We start from the raw sequence: 16784 nt of genomic DNA, 5'->3' as shown, positions 1-16784 counted from the left end.
ACCATAGACTGCATATACAGTCTATGGATTTGACCATGAATAGGCCTCCACCATTCCAAATCTTATCATATAGATGCGCTCACTTAGATAGTCACTGCAAATACAGAGGGACACAATGCAGAGGCACCTGGACAACAATAACAGGCTGAAATGAAGACATATGTATTGTAATAGCAACCTGCCAACTGTCCAGAAACGGAGTCCAGCGAGACCATAGATTCTAGGGATGGGATCATTTAGCTGGGAACTTTATTGACTCTAACTGTCTAACATCATCCCACTTGACTGTTTTAATACAAAGATAAACCTGCTGCTACAGATGTTTCCTTTCATGTCCACTTATGGGTTGTTGCAACATTACCCTTGGAAATGTTGTGTGTGGTAAGTAATGTTAAATCAAATGCCATTAGTATATTGTTCAACGTTGGTGTAGGAGATGGGATTTTGTTGTTACCTCACACAGTTGTTTTTCCATTTCACATCTTTTTTATTTGTTTGTACAGGTATTACAAAATTCCACTTCAATTTAATGTTCACTTACAAATACAGTAGTTGCATACCACTGTGTGATTTAAATGCATTTGGCAAATCGATGGGTAGGAAGTATTGAGCGCAGTGTCCTTTTTCTCCATTTGACAGATCTGTTGTTCCCTATAAACTGTGAGTTTGCTACATACAACAGTACTACATCTTGCAGGGCTTCTAAATTGAGGAAGCAAAGCATAGACTTACAAAACAACTGTTCCTGAGGCACTTCATGAGATATCAAAGGGGATAGTGAGAATTGCAAAAACAGATACCTTACTATCTCATTTTTTTTTGAAAACATTAACAACTAATGAATGACGACGTCTACAATATTTCAGAATCTGACCCTCACTCTAGACTACAATGATGCCCAATTTACAGAAACAGAGAGAGTGAGAGCGATAACAAAAAGGGACCAAAAAAAAGTCTATTTTGTCATATTATTTTGTTTGCTTTTGTTGTGTTTCTTGAGCGTCGAGATGCTCCTTGAATGTCCAAAAACAAACAAACAAAGGGACTAATAATACAAAATAAAACTCAAACATGGCGGTTTGGTCAGTGGGAATCATTGTTTTCGCTGACCCGTGCAGCCTGCGCATCCTGATCTCCGAAGAGGCCAGCCAGTGTTTTGAAGCGTGGGCCCCAGTCACTGATGCACTTAAACTCCTCCTCGGGGTCAGGGGCCAAAGACTCAATGGAGCTGAGCGACTCAGCCACCGAGCCCTCGCCCTCGTACGCATACGTGGCCAGCGAGTCGTACGGCGGCGCCGTGCCGTTGACGTGGTTCTCCATGAGCCGCTGGTGGATGTACGAGCGGATGTCCTCGCTGTCCTCGGCGGCGGCGGCTGCAGCATGGGCCAGGTCCGTCAGAGAGTGTCCGTCTGGCCGGACGTCCCTCCTCAGCGCCAGCTCTTTCATGGCCTTGGGGTTGCGGAGTGTTCCCATGTCGAAGGCATGCGTGTCCTCTTCGCCGCCTCCCTCGTCGTCATAGTGGATGACGTTGTCCCGGATGTCCTCCTTAGAGGACATAAGAGCCTCCTTGTCCTTGTGCCGTCTCAAGCCCACGTAGAGCACCACGATCACTGTTTTCATAAAGCAAACGCACACAGACACACAGCAGAGACATAAATGGTCACATAAGAGAGACTCACATTACTGTCTGTAATCATCCACACCACATACAACACAGTTTCTACAGCAGCACACTGGCTTGTGGCTGGCTAAATCAACTAATATCAACAAATGTTGTTGAAGAATACAGTATAAGTGGTTTCGTTCATGACGAACAATGCAAACACAGCTGTGGGAAAATAAAATAAAAAACATGCTTAAAATGTGGTGGAGAGATCACGTGCTTGGGATCCATTAGCCGATCTCTCTCTTTCTTCTGGCTCTCTCATTCCGAGCGGAACTAAAGGGAATGGCAGCCTGGGGCCAGCTGTAATGCGCTTTTGACATGCTGTCTGTCACCATTGTAGCAAGGCAGTTCTCAGGAAGAGAAGATGGGAGGCAGCCTCTCCTGGATTTCAACCCCCACCCCCCCCCTCCCACATAGTCACACACATACACACTCACACACACACACACACACACACACGCACGCGCATACACACACACACACAAACACACACACACACTCACATACACTCCACACTACCACCACTACTTCAGGCACAAAATACAACACACTAATATTCTCCCTTTTAGAAAACGCTAGCTCGTACAAAATGGTTTAAAGCCTCTTGAATTTACTCTTGTTAGAAAAAATTACCCTAACCTATTTTCAAGGGGAGATATTTTGTTTTTAAACTGCTCTTCTACATTAAATTCATTATTTTTGTGGTGGGGTGGATTAAACTGCATTCTCAAATTACAACAATTTCACTCCAGCTCCCCCAAGTGGAAACTTGAAACACATGCTCAGCTAATTTTTTGAATTCTTATGACTATACATATTGTACAACATACCATTAATGTAAGTAACAAGTATGTTTCACCTTAGTATGAGTAAAATGTATGAGTGTGTGTCTGCACACTTGTGTGTTTTACGTCTTATGTGCGTGTGAGTGTGTGTGCTAGTGCCATCTAGTCACGTGTCTTGTATAGTTTTATTTAATGAGCCCTACTGTATGAAATGTGCTATAGACCCTTTCAAGAGAGTTCTATTATCAGCATCGTAGTTGGCCCCACAAGGCTTCCGTTTTAACATTCCATATGTTATCTTAATGCAGAGGAAGTAGATAGAACCAAATAGAACGTTCATGGGAACCAAATAGAACGTTCAAGCATTGTTTTTGTTTTTATTGTTGAAAGGGTCTATAGTGCATCTCTCTATGTGATTGTGATGACTCCTGAGATGTCCCTTGTCCCTGAGGATGGCCTTGTTTTTGAACTGCATTGCCATGGCATGCTCACTCCCTCACTCACTCACCCAGCAGTATGACTACACACAGCAGGATGGCCACCAGGGCGCCAGTGCTCAGGCCCACTGGCAGGAAGACGGCCTCGGCACTGCACGCCACCAGCGCACCGGCACTGCCGCCGCCGCCGGCGCACGAGCACACCTGCACCGAGAGCGTGGCCGTGCTGCTCCGCACCGGGAAGCCGCCGTCCTCCACCACCACGCCCACCGTGTACCAGCGCTGCTGCTGCCGCCGGAAGCCCGAGCGCCGGGTCACGATGCCCGCCGTGTTGTCTGAGGATGGGAATGTGAGAGAGAGAAAGAGAGAGAGAGAGAGAACACGAGAGGGAACATCAGGAAGGAAAGGAGAGTGCTTGCTGTTAAAGGGAATGACAGATTTGCTTCGTTCTCAATACCAAGTTCAAGTTTTTGCCTGAAATTGCACAGTGTCTGCTTCAGAGGCCACTGTTCCCACCTAGTTTGGCCTATAATCAAATGCTTAACCTCTTTGGAAAACTGAGACACTGTAGTTTGTTGGAAAACAATCAGAAGAACTGTGTGATGTACTGACACAGAGTTACAGAGGCTAGAATAGTGTTTCTTCTTTCTGCCGGATAGCAAGCATCTCTGAACTGACCACATTTCAGCCATCTAAGTCACTTGATATGACTTAGAAACACAACTGAGCCCAAGCACATGCTTGCATTTGAATTATACTTCAGGGGTTCTGATATGGAATGACTACACTAAATATGGAATAATTACACAAAAATATAAATCTTTGCAATTTCTATTTCAATTCAATTGGTGTGTATGAGATGGATTATACATCTGCACAACTAATATTGGATAAAATAACATGACACTGATTATTTCAAGACCCAATATGCTATTTGTAGCATATTGCTAGGGATATACACTGTAGCTAGAAGGTAGGGAAGCACCAAAGGAAGGAGAGGAGGGCATTTTTTATTCAATTTAATTGAGACATAGTTAGATTAATCTGACAATGTAAAGCACTACACATAATTTACATGAAAAATATTGTCATGTATTGATTCCCAAGAGGCCAAGCTTTCAAATGATGTATACTATTATACTGTATGACTATGCTACAATACATAACAATCTTATGTATAAAAATTATTTAGAATGTTGTGGGGTGGTGGGGGAGGGGGGAAACTGCCTCACCGGCAGGACACCGCAGACCATGTGAGGATGTTACGCCCAAAACACACCCATGACTGATTAAGAAACACAAGAACAACCCTTATGCGCCAAGCGCCCGACGTTTGACCACATAATCTGGACTGGCCACGCCTTTAAAGCAACACCAAAGCACTTTTCCTCTTCGGTCCCCCTACAGGTTGGAAGCGGAATTGTCCATTACCGCTGTCATGAATAATTTAGCCACCGCAGCCTACCGTCGCTCGCATGCACACGATTTGTTTATCCAGCACCGGCTTTTGTTTGTTGGTATGTTGCATGATTTTATGAAAGTATGATGTATTGCGACATCAGAAGCAAGTCAAATTTGTAGTTTTTATGTCTCATACAAACTACAGGTCCGATACCCAATCTGGCAAACTTCCATAGTGTGGTTATAACCGATAGAGGGCTGCAAAGCGAATGCAGAAGTGCTGTTCACCCTGTTACGAGTTGATGAACCACTGAAACAATTTTGAAACATTATTTTAGGGTACAAAAGAATCTTTGGTGTTGCTTTAATGTCTATAAACTTTATGCCTCTGACCATCCGTTTCTGATCGCCAAAATAGAGGCTTTGCAAGAGCCAGCCAAAAATCCAAACAGACGAGAAACCCCATTAATCAATTAATTGCAGCCATTTGAGTAGGCTTACAATTGGCCAAAACGCAAGTATTCTCCAAAAGTTGATCTCCTTTGAAGCTGTGAATAAGCGGGAAAGTAGTTCTGGCTAAAAGGGATTACAAGCTTACACGCGTAAGTACTGCGAAGAGCATCCTGTACCTTGAGATTCAAAATGATGTCTTAATAATTGCTACAGCCCCATTTTCAACGTCAGAAAAACACACTCTCCCTGCGTTTCTCAGCCTGAGGAGCTCTGTGTCATGGTGAGTGCAGTGGTCTGGTTGGTGAGTTATTAGTGTATCATTTCTCTCTTCTTTCTCTTGGGGTCAGGTAGAGTGTGCGGCTGAGCCTCGCACCTTCACCGCTGTGACGGTACGACCCGAAAAAGAACTCTCCAAAAAGTCCAGCAGTCTTCAAGAGAGGTGAGAAACATAGCGACACGGGGCCTGGAGCAACAGCGGGCGTGTTGGCGGACGCCTGTCTGCAAAGGCAGCGGTGGCGGCGGCGGCGGCGGCGCAGAGGTGATGTGTCGAGATGCTCCTGTCCTCCACTCAAAGGTCACCTGATCCTGTCGGGGCTGGTTTGTTCCGCGTCGACAGCCGGCGAATTGCACTTGACAATGTAGGGCCCCATTAGACCACAGCCCGAGCCGGAGAGAGAGAAAGAGAGAGAGTGTGTGTATGTGTGTGTGTGTGTGTGTGTGTGTGTGTGTGTGTGTGTGTGTGTGTGTGTGTGTGTGTGTGTGTTGCCTGGCCTGCCTTGAGTGCTCCTGTCTGTGGGAATCAGAGCTGATGATACTCATGTCCAGAGAACAGGCCAAGCCCCCGGGACCGCACTGGCAGCCAGGTGAGAGCATCTGGACAAAATACATCTGATCTGGAACACAGTGTCCCCTACTTTGGTCTTTGGCGTAAAAGACAAACACAAAGGCAACTTCCATCTGGTTATTCTAACATATTCATTTATAGAGTAAACATGCTGGATGTCAGTCAAGTATTACATAAGAACAGAGAAAACTTTTGAGAGCCACATGGTGAAATCCCTTTGGTTTTGACTTACTTCCGAAGTCCCGTACGGTGAAGTTCCTGTTCCGGACATCTTTGAGTGATTTGAAATAAAACCTCTGACCCATTGCAGGCAGATCTCTATCCTGTGCACTGACCAGCTGGATCACCTTGGAAACATGACAAATATTTAAGATGAACTTCATTCAACCTGGGCCTTATTGATAGATCTCTTTTAGATTCAATTTTTATTGCGGATAAAAACAGCCATTTTGTGCAAGCCTGTTAAAGCATTCAATTCATCATTATACAGTAGTATATGGATTTAAATTGTTTTGTCCCTACAAAAGCATTGGACACAAAAGGTGTGAAAGAAGAGCCCAAGATGAAAAATTACAAAGGAAGAGTGTGAATTTGGGCAACACACCGGCCTCTCCACCATATCTGCTGTCCCACTAACATCAACTGATATATGATATCTGATAACTAATAACTAATTTCCCCTACAAACACCAGTTCATTGTAGAACAGTCACATCTACCATTTGTCCCAACTGAGCTGATTATGGGCTCTGAATTGTCAAGACATGATTAAAAAGGACTTTTGTATTGTGTGAGCTGCCTTAACTAAGAGCAAATATAAAAGAGAGAGATAAACAAATCCAGTGCCTGCCAGGACAACAGTTCTTTCAGCTCTATGCTGTTCAGCACCATGGACAGCGCCTTTGTCAAAGCCCACAGACACAGACGGTTCCAGTGACAGGCGCGACCTGGCCACTGCTGCTACCGCCACCACCGGCACCGCTGCTGCTGCTGCTGCCAGCTCACAATCACACACCTGCAGGGCAGCTAGCCCTGCTCTGACTCCGAGGGAGCCGGACAGACAGGGGAGAAGTGTCTAATAAAGGAGCGGCCTGTCTGACAGAGATTGGGACAGGCTGCGCAGGCCCCCTCAATCCCCTCACGGCTCCTCCACCGACCCCCCGCGGCTCCCTGCCCAAGCCTTTCTCACGAGGGAAAGCCAGGCAAATCCCCGGCCTTGTTGAGAGACAGAGAGAGATTTCGAAGAGGGAGTGTGAAAGGAACAATCGGTCTATGTGGGACTCTGTCAAACAAGCTCTCTTTTACAGACTCTTACTCACTAGGGATGAGCAATTGACCTGTGATTTAGAACATGGCATCCCCACTCCTCCTGAAATCATAACAGCTCCATATCAAGGGGCTCATTCAACACATTCATTGAAATCATAAATATAGGTCTATGTTAAGTGTTTCCTGTTTTATCATACATTTGTATTGTACATTGGTGAGCAGATACATATATGTCTATATATATATATATATATATATATATATATATATATCTCCACTGAATGTATGCACACTCTAAGACAGACACACCAACATGCATACAAATACATATAGATACACACAATCACTCACCTGTCCTACTTTGGCACTTTCACAAACAATGGTCTCAGGTGGAATGACAAGCTCTGGAGCAAACTCGTTGACATCCAACACGGTAATTGTGACACCAACCTTGCTAAACAAAAGTGGATTGTCTGTAAGAGAATAGCATTGTCCATTAATTCTTTGGTTTGGTAACAAAGGACCGATCACCAGAGAGTTGTAATATCTATCTCATGAATCCTGTATTTTTCTACAGTGAAACAGTGACACAAGGTGTTCATATGTGGAACTGCAGGCTGTAAACACAACAGTCTAAATTGTGAATTCTTCTTTCTTGGCTTCCATAATTCATATGATTTCATAGTGAATTGATTTTCTAAAGAAAAAACAATATTCTATCTTCTGATCATGACTATTAAATAGTTTAAAGTGTACCAGTCTGACCTACAGGTCAGTATAATTGTGTTTTTTCACATAGAGAGTGGGTTAAGGAATGATTCTAATATGTAAAGATCTTATTTTAATAATATATTTGTCTACATTACTGACTGATATTGACAACAACTGAATATATAAGTAGAAATGACTATATAAAGTATAAATCCTCTAAACAATGTCATTCTCCTACTTCGATACCATTCACACACAGCACTGTTTTACACAATTTCTTCACTAGATGGCAGTATACCGTTACTCATTCAAAAACCACTGAATATTTTTCAAGATAAATGTTCTACTTACTAACTTTAGTTGCAACAACTGTGATGTTGTGTCGTGCCACAGCCTCCCGGTCCAGGAACTCACTGACTGTGATAAGTCCCTCCACTGGGTCAATGTCAAATGCATGCTCCAAATCCCTCTTCCAGTCAATAGAGTACCTTCAGATAAAAAGAAGATAGATTATTGTTCAAGTTTATCACAGCCACATAGTTCCAACCTGTATGGTTAACCTCTAATGGCATAAATGTGTGGACTTCATACAGTGTGAGAGGTGACACTCTGAAACCCGCACACCACTGCTGTGCCACATTAGTCTTGGCATGTGCCCTGTCTGAAGTAACTACGAGACAAAAATGTGGGTAGATCAATCACCAGCCTATCATTTGGATAGAGGAGCAAGATGAAACAAGACAAAACTCTGTCTGCTCTGTCTCTAAAACAACCATTAGACAAAAGCAATGTCAAAATCCCCCTGATGTTTAGACAGAGGTGGACATCCTGGGTCCAGTAAGTAAAAGTTCTACCATATTTGTACCTGTGCACTTAGACCAATCTAAACACTGTATGCAGACAACAATAGGGTGCCAAGTACTTGTATACAAGTATAGCAGACTTTATTTTCAATACAAACTGCATTATATGCTATGAAGTGTATTTGATGTATTATGAAAACATTTGACACCATTATGTCTCTGGTCTACAATTAACACAGACACATAATATTGAGGGGAACACATTCTTTTGTACACAGAAAAACAAAAAACAAACAGAATGAATGATTCATGTTGTGTACTAAAAAGACAGATGTGCTTTTACTGCTGTGGGCTAAAATATGAATGCACTTCTCAATTTGTGGACAAAATAAACATTCATGGACAAAAGTAATTCCGTCCACAGTATAGGTTTTGTCATAGTTCTGTATGATGTGTAAGAAAGAGCTTTGCCAATTGAGAAGCATAATTTCAGACTACTGCATAATCCCAGCTCAGACTGCGCAGGGAGCAATAGGTGGCAGGCTATATCTCCTCTACAACCAGTCAAATCCAAAACATAGGGCTTTCATGGCCCTCAAACATATTAAAACAGTTGGCTTTTTCAGTGTGTTTGTGTGTGTGTGTGTGTGTGTGTGTGTGTGTGTGTGTGTGTGTGTGTGTGTGTGTGTGTGTGTGTGTGTGTGCATAAAAAAGTGACAACAAAGACAAAATATTATTCCAGATATGAAATAAAATCCTCAGACACTGTGTGTCATAGTCCCTATTGACAGGACCTCAACAGGTCACTGCTACTCTGCACTGCATACCGGTGCTTTTGTGATTTAATCTCCCTGTAGAACAATGGCAAATGTACTGCTGTGAAATATTAAAGACCCACCAAAAAGACAGCCTTTTAAGTCGGCTGAGTGACTACAACCTAGCAGGATGTTTCCACATGCAAAATTTATGATGAAACAAAATACTTCTGTGGAAACATGCCGCTTTTGTGTTAGGCCATGCCACATGCTTTAAGCATCAACACAACAAAACATTAAACAACACTCACCTAGAGGAAAATAAAGGAAAACAAACATGCCAATAAATTAGACAGCTAGAAAAGCCCTAACGTGGCTTGTCAGACTGATGCCAGCTAAAAGTACAATACAGACTTTTATCCCTGCTTGGGAATGAAGTGAGATTTATTTTTCTTTTCATCACTTTGTGTATGAAATAAAAATGACTCGGGCTTGGGTTTCAAAAATGGCATTCATAAAAACAAATCCACTGTTTTTATGGCTATGGGAACAGAACAATACCTCGGTGCTTATCTTAGACTTCTTTGTTAACCTGTGTGACTTGTCCGAATGTGTATGTCGCAAAAATAAGTCATAGCTTGTTTTTGTCTGTATGAGAAAAAGAGAAAGAAAGAGAGAGAGATAGATAGATAGAGACAAAGCAAAAAACAGAGAGAGAATAGAGAGAGAGTTTGTTTACCTAATTGGACTGTTGCCTACGTCCATGTCCTGAGCTCTCACTGCGCCCACTATGATCCCTACAGGTGTGTCCTCGTAGGCCTCCATGCTGTAGTGGGGCTTGCTGAACACCGGGGGCTCATCCACGTCCAGCACGTTCACCTTCACTGTCGCCGTGTCCTTAAAGGGCCCCTGGTGCAGGAAGCGAGGGTCCAAGTGCACATTCGAAGCTTCCACTTTAAACGTGTACGCCTTTCTAGTCTCATAGTCCAGACGCTGTAACAAAAGACAGACAGACAGATGGACAGACAAAGAGTGTGTGAGAGAGAGAGGGGGAGAGAGAGAGAGAGAGAGAGAGAGAGAGAGAGAGAGTGGAAGAGGGAGAAAAAAACAGTGAGTGGCACTTTAAGGTATGATACTGACATGGGTGACTTATCTAGTGCCTGCAGTGGTGTGTGTGCATGTGTGTGTGTGTGCCTGGTGACGGGCTGTCGGAGGTGTCACAAGACTGCCCCCACACATCGCACCTGAGGCGGAGTGACAGGAGGGAACAGCGCTCCCCGACAGCAGCCCTCTATCAGGAGGAGCCATTAGCAACGGCTCCCCTCCACCACCACCACCACCACCACCACCGCTCTCCACACAGCACCCACCCCGCTAACCGACCTCGGCCCACACGCCCGTCCCAGCGCGGCATGACATGATGGGGAGGGGTTGTCCCTGACCTGGTTTCTCACAACTTCTTTGGTGCTTTTACAGGTGAACCCAAGCATGGGATTTCATTTAACAAGCTAGGAAGCCTGCAGAAAAAAACACACAACTGAAAAGACAAAGGAGAGGGAATTAAAATGCCCTCCATCCCGAGTGTTTTTTTTTATCTGAGAAGAGGCAGACACTTTAGGCTGCAGTAACATTTCATTTGGGGATTGATGGTGCTCACTCTGTTTATTATGACAGAGAATTAGTTGGGATTAATGAATGCCACATATTTAGACCAAAGCCAAATAGACAAATCAATAGCTCAGCATGATGAAAGAGAGAGGGCTAAATGGCCTCACTTAACTCCTCTCACTCAAACCATGTGACAAATATGGATTTTTAAATAGAATTGAAACCCAGCAAGCCACAAAGTGTATTGTGCTCAGTTTGTCTCCTTAAGTTAATGGCTCAGACGAGCCTATTTTTAGCCTTGAGCTTATTGTCTTGTTTTAACACTATTCAGCATTTCATTTAGCCTAGCCCAGCCTGACTGTTACTCTTTGATTGCTCTGCAGTAAACATTGCAGTAAAGCATTCCCTACTGGAGCAAGAAAAATGTGTAAAGTTATGTTCCAAAGGTAAAGACATTGTTTACTTACTCCCAGCAGAATTTTGGAAAGCAAAGGCAAAAATATTGCACCATTGCACTAAAAGCTTGCACCATTAATGGTGAAGTAAGAAGCAGGCCTTCCATATATATATATATATATATATATACTATAAACCTAGCCATATATATATATATATGGCTAGGTTTATAGTTAGAAATCAATTACAGACATTTATACACGTTTAGAAAAAAACTGAATGTACTTCTGTAAACTAAACCTACCGCAGTTGTACCACAAAGAGTAGTACCGCAAACACTAGTCTAGTACTGAGTGCTTAATAAATAACAATAAGTGATAATGAGAGCATCTGCTGAGTGCAGACTCCATATGCACATCTAAGCCATCCCTACACTTACTTAGTCAAAAAAATACACTGGTGTTGGTCCATTAAAAAGTCTACTGCCTTCAAGCAGACCACACATCAAAATCTGCAGAAAAACTGAGTTCAATTGAGCTGAGCTCACCTCCACTCCCGCACAATTAGCTGAGCAGCACGGTGCCGACCCAGGAGCAGCCCTCTTTGATATGGAAATGTGAGGCGCAGGATTGATTCTCCCATAAGGAGTACTGAGTTAAGGAATGGCAGTTTGAGCCGAGTGAACCCAGCATATGAAGAGGGGCTCTTCGATTCCCATTCAAGGGAGTTGGAGGGTGTATGTCTCATTTAGCCACTGGTTTGCGTCTTTTTATCAAAGATGCTCAGCCGAAAAAACTGGGAAAGTGCACTGACACTGAAGCGTAAACACTCCAGGGGGATTGGCTTGGCCCTGCAAGCACTGCAAACACCAAAACCAGACTGTTTTTATTTTGTGTATCACATTTGTCCCTTTGACGTCCTCCTCAACAGTCATTCTCTTCTTTTGATTTTTGTTTATTTTGCTTCATAAAGCGCCTAACCGAATAACTTGCCGTGTGAACATGAGTTGTGAATGAGTTCTTTTGAAGCAAGCAGTAGTGGGGTAAATTGATCTTTGGCCTAATGGTGTTCCTGCAGGTCTGGAGGAGAATCTGCCATGGATATGATTTAGACAGCACACAAATTGATAAAACGCATACCCCTCTCTCCTCTAGCGCTGCGTGTTTCTCTGGAAAAAACTCCGAAAGAAAGAAATGACGTGCTGAGTGAATAATAGTTATACCGCATAACTCAGAGATCAGAAATGTTACACTTTGCATACAGAATACACAACTGCAACCTTCCTCTCCTGCTCTACTCTAATCACTGACAGGTTATGTGGTCCAAACAGATACACTGTTCACTGTGCCACACCATTGTTCCCAACATAAAAAATAGAAGAAAAATAGAATCCACTGCAAAATACAGCCACATCAACAACAACAGCAACCAGCAAATCCCTGCGGGACACAAACAGAATCACAGATACATCTCCCACACTCATCCCGCTCTGGTCACCCTGCTGCTAGCCTTGTTACTGATGGCAACAGTGCTGCTGTGTCTGCCTCAGTTAAACACAACGAGGGCCAACCACACCATTCACACACACAAACACACACACACACACACACACACACACACACAGAGAGAGAGAGAGAGAGAGAGAGAGAGAGAGAGAGAGAGACTCACCCCCCCCCCCCCCCAGGCCTGGTATCTCCAGGTCTATGTGTGCACTGAGGGCTGACACCCTGCTGAGTGGCTAACAGCTGTGCAGATAAACTGGAGATGAGACAGGGAGTCAGGCCGGTCAGCTTTAACAAGAGCCATGCAAAACCAGCGAGGTCACAATAAACCCAAGAGGTGAGCAAAAGGACTCCGCTGACACTGATGCAATTGGACTGCTACGTGTGTAAGCATAACGTTCAGAATTCATACACGTCTCTAGTTGCACATCCTTGAGGGATTGGGGTTTTTTTTGTCTTTTTTTTTGTAGGTGATATGACTTTCAAGAACAAGGCTTTGTATACTGGCAACTGGGAGCTTTATTTCTTTGTTTATTTTGCTCTGAAGATAACTGAACATCTTCCGTAAAACACCATCTGACAGTCCCATTTTAGCATCAGGCCTTTACTCAACAAAAGACAACAGTACACTAGAGCAAGTAATCCCTTGGTAAACTGGTTGGAATGCTGTTATTTAAGATGAGGGACCTTTTTATTAACTTTAGCTTTTTAAATTACATATTTTCTCCGTTTTGGTTGACCAGTTTCTCTGTGAATAAGAGATGAAAGTGGTTTGTGGCACTGCGTGTATGGTGTAAATCAGTGGGGTGACGTGTTAAGATGAGGTGAACACACCACCACACCACACCCCCCACACCACACAGGCAGCTACCTTTTCTCTGGGGTTTTTGCTGGACAGCTCTGCCAGCTCCAATCTCATCTGAGCAGAGACCGGGGAAGGACAGGAGCGCTTTTATCCCACTGTGGACTCCATAAAACAGCATCTCCATGATCCAATTCACCCTGGTAACGTTCAGAGTTCAAAGAACTCTCCCATCATCTGCTCTGTGGTTTATAAAACATAGCCTATAGGTGGCACTGTCTGTCTCTTCAGCTCTGGCTCCACAGAGGTTACCCCACCACATTTGCAGCAAAGAGATATATGCTTGTGTTTTGATGAGGGACTGTGAATAGGATGAATGGAGATGAGGCCTAGAAATGGATGAAAGAACAACTGGAGACATCATTTGGTGTCAACATCTAACTAATACTTAGGAGACCAATGTTTGTTTGAAAAATACACTTCAGTCATCAAAGCACGAGCGCTTCCATAAAGACAGTTTGAAGACGCTGTGTAACACCATGACTGTCGTTCGCTATCTGACAGGGCCGCACTGCTCATCTGCTGAAATTTTTAACACCACAAACCAGACAGGCTGAACCGCTGGGTTTCCCACTGGCCCACCATTAAGCAAGGCAGTAAGATGCGTCACTGTGTACGTCACATTTTAAAAAACAACCCTCTTGACAGCGACAAACATCTCATCATTTGCTTGTTTAGCAAATGGACAGGCCAATTATTAGAGCTAAGCTTTTTATTTGATCTAACGCAAGACGGGGAGAGCCCACCTTTTATCCCTCTGTCCTCACACAGCCCATTATCTTTTTTAACTCATTAGTGTGGCAGATGCTCTTAACAAAGAAAAAAGAAAAAGAAACACACTCATTCACATCGAGAGAGATAGAGAGAGAGAGGGAGAGAGAGTCAGTAGAACAGTAAACGGTCTTCGACTCACACACTTTGCATGGCACAGCAGGGGGGCTGGGGACAGTCTGCTGTTTTACTGCATTGGGGATGGGTGGAGGGACACTTGTCATTGAGATGGTATAGTGGGGGTGAGAGAGCAAGCGAGTGGAGCGGGGTGGCACCGACACTAACCCCTGTTCTATGGCCCAAGGTTCGGATCTCTCATATTCATATGAAAGTGCTTTTTGGGTCACAGGATATGCCATGCTCACAGTCTGCTTTGTCGGGACGTGGTGTCTTTGTGCCTCTCCCATGGACCTTTAGTCTGGTGCAGAATAGGCTACGTAACGACAGAAAGAAAGACTGAGATAACACTGCTGAAGGATACTACTGAAATCACTGAAATTATTCACAAGTCTCAGGCAGCACCCATCATGTCTCTTGAAGAAATGTGATAGAATTCACATTCGCAATCAATTGGAATTTGAGCTGAGCATAAAAATGGGATGCTGATGATGATGGGATGTAGTGATGTATCCCGGCATGTTTTCACATCAAGTGAAAATGAGACCAGTTTTTAATAAATCTGAAAAAATGTCTGAAGGCTGGTTAGCAGGGTACAGTACCAGTAAATAATGTACTGTCTCCCTGCAAGGCATAGGTTTATGTACTGGAGCATTCTGGCGCAAAGTGAGGTGTCCTTGCTCATAATGCCAGTTCATGAAACACATGGAAGCAGGATGTGACTTTGAGTGTTTTGAGTTACATGTCAGGATGTTGCTCCCATATACATGTCCCATGAAACTGTATATTTGCCCCCAGATAGTCGAAGGCATGTTCCTTGACATACCATCAACACTAATGACTAGAGAGAGCTGCGCTGCAGAAGGACTGAATGCTGAGGGGGGCACAGATGTGTCAGGCACACATTATCATAACGCCCAAGGGGAGAGCATCAATCAGAGCAGCTTTTTTAAAGGACGAGCCAGAGAGTAACTGGCAGACGCGCTGAAATAAAGGCACAGTTAGTTGCCTTTTTCCGTGAGCGCTGAAATAAAGGCACAGTTAGTTGCCTTTTTCCGTGAGCGCTGAAATGCACTCGGCAGTGAGTGGAGAAGCCCGGCTACTCTCACTGGGAAAACACTTTTCCCCTGCAGCCTCGTGTCCGTGAGGCTTTTACCGGGGCTTTTTTGGCACAGCTAAGCACTTACAGCGGGGAGACCCGCGTCGGCCGGCCGCGGCCGTGAGCGTCTGAGAGGATTTCTGCCTGTCACATCACATTAACACGCGTGTGCCTGGACACCGGTGACCACACTCATTTATTTATGACCAGTAAATCAAAAAGGATTGAGCACTTTCTTGAGAAAACTCAAACAACGTATATTTTAAAACCTAACCTGATGCCTCAGCATGACTGAAACAGGTCAGCCAATGCAGGTCCAAGGCTATCTTCCCTATACTGCAGTCCAACCTTTGATCGCTCTGCAGTAAACATTGCAGTAAAGCATTCTCTACTGGAGCAAGAAGAATGTGTAAAGTTATGTTCCAAAGGTAAAGACATCAGCCAATGCAGGTCCAACGCTATCTTCCCTATACTGCAGTCTAGCATCTGACCAGGCGGATAAGGACTCTGACCAAGAACTCCATCCCTGGCGGGTCCATCTGAGCTACTGGACTTTTGAATGAATTGACAGGTTGAGACTTTCCACAGTTGAAACAGGCAACTGAAAGTGCAAGTTCAACAGGAACACATGAATGACAATGCATTATTCATGGCCAATAGCGTGGTTTTGCATGCTGTAATCAGGACTGACTTGTACAAGGGTAAACACTGAGCTCCTGAGGACTGCCAGGGAGTAATATCATTATCTGTACACACGCATGACTGTGTGAGCAGCACAATGCAAAGCGGGCATGTCAGGGAGTAGTGTGCCACCTCCTTGGGCGTATGGCAATGTCCAACAGCACCTTCTGCCCCCGGGGTGAGTGGGGAATAAATCCAGATACAGCGCTGGATGTCCTGCCAGATGACACAGCCAGGAATTTAGTATCACATGGGATGCTTGAGATCACTGGCACATTTGATGTTGTCTACATCATATACTGTAGCATAGTGGGTCGTCGAAATCAAAATGTACTCCTCGAACCGAATGGTAAGATAATAGATGGAGTCACTGAATCGCTTCATTGAGTCCTACCTTTTTGAGGATCACTGTGCCTTCCTGGTTGAGCTCGTTGGTGACAACGTCAAACATGGTGCCCCCATCCCCTGGAACGATACTGTACTCCACTTGCGCATTCTTGCCGTCGTCTAGGTCATGAGCTACGATCTTGCCCACGGCTGACCCAATGGGGGAGGACTCGGGGATGCGCAGGTGAAAGATACCTGCCACACGGAGGACAACAATGAGCACCTGTCACACCACACG

At 44.2% G+C, this 16784-nt stretch overlaps 1 protein-coding gene across 2 annotated transcripts in view; it reads right to left on the bottom strand.

The window, feature by feature from the left end:
- Nucleotides 1-513: 513 nt before the first annotated feature.
- The window catches only part of cdh12a (cadherin 12, type 2a (N-cadherin 2)), a 42381-nt gene continuing 26110 nt past the window's right edge, over nucleotides 514-16784 (bottom strand). For both annotated transcript variants that reach the window (XM_042111139.1, XM_042111062.1), the window contains exons 6-12: nucleotides 16554-16741; nucleotides 9863-10116; nucleotides 7917-8053; nucleotides 7206-7327; nucleotides 5819-5933; nucleotides 2960-3223; nucleotides 514-1610 (exon numbers count right to left, since the gene is read on the bottom strand). In XM_042111139.1, the coding sequence (XP_041967073.1) occupies nucleotides 1084-1610; nucleotides 2960-3223; nucleotides 5819-5933; nucleotides 7206-7327; nucleotides 7917-8053; nucleotides 9863-10116; nucleotides 16554-16741 (1607 nt within the window). In that variant the 3' untranslated portion in view covers nucleotides 514-1083. The remainder of the gene's footprint in view (nucleotides 1611-2959; nucleotides 3224-5818; nucleotides 5934-7205; nucleotides 7328-7916; nucleotides 8054-9862; nucleotides 10117-16553; nucleotides 16742-16784) is intronic.

This window comes from Alosa sapidissima, chromosome 1 (genome assembly GCF_018492685.1).
Source record: "Alosa sapidissima isolate fAloSap1 chromosome 1, fAloSap1.pri, whole genome shotgun sequence".
Classification (NCBI taxonomy): domain Eukaryota; kingdom Metazoa; phylum Chordata; class Actinopteri; order Clupeiformes; family Clupeidae; genus Alosa; species Alosa sapidissima.
Note: the sequence above shows the minus strand (reverse complement) of the source record. Positions and strands in the feature narration are given on the sequence as shown.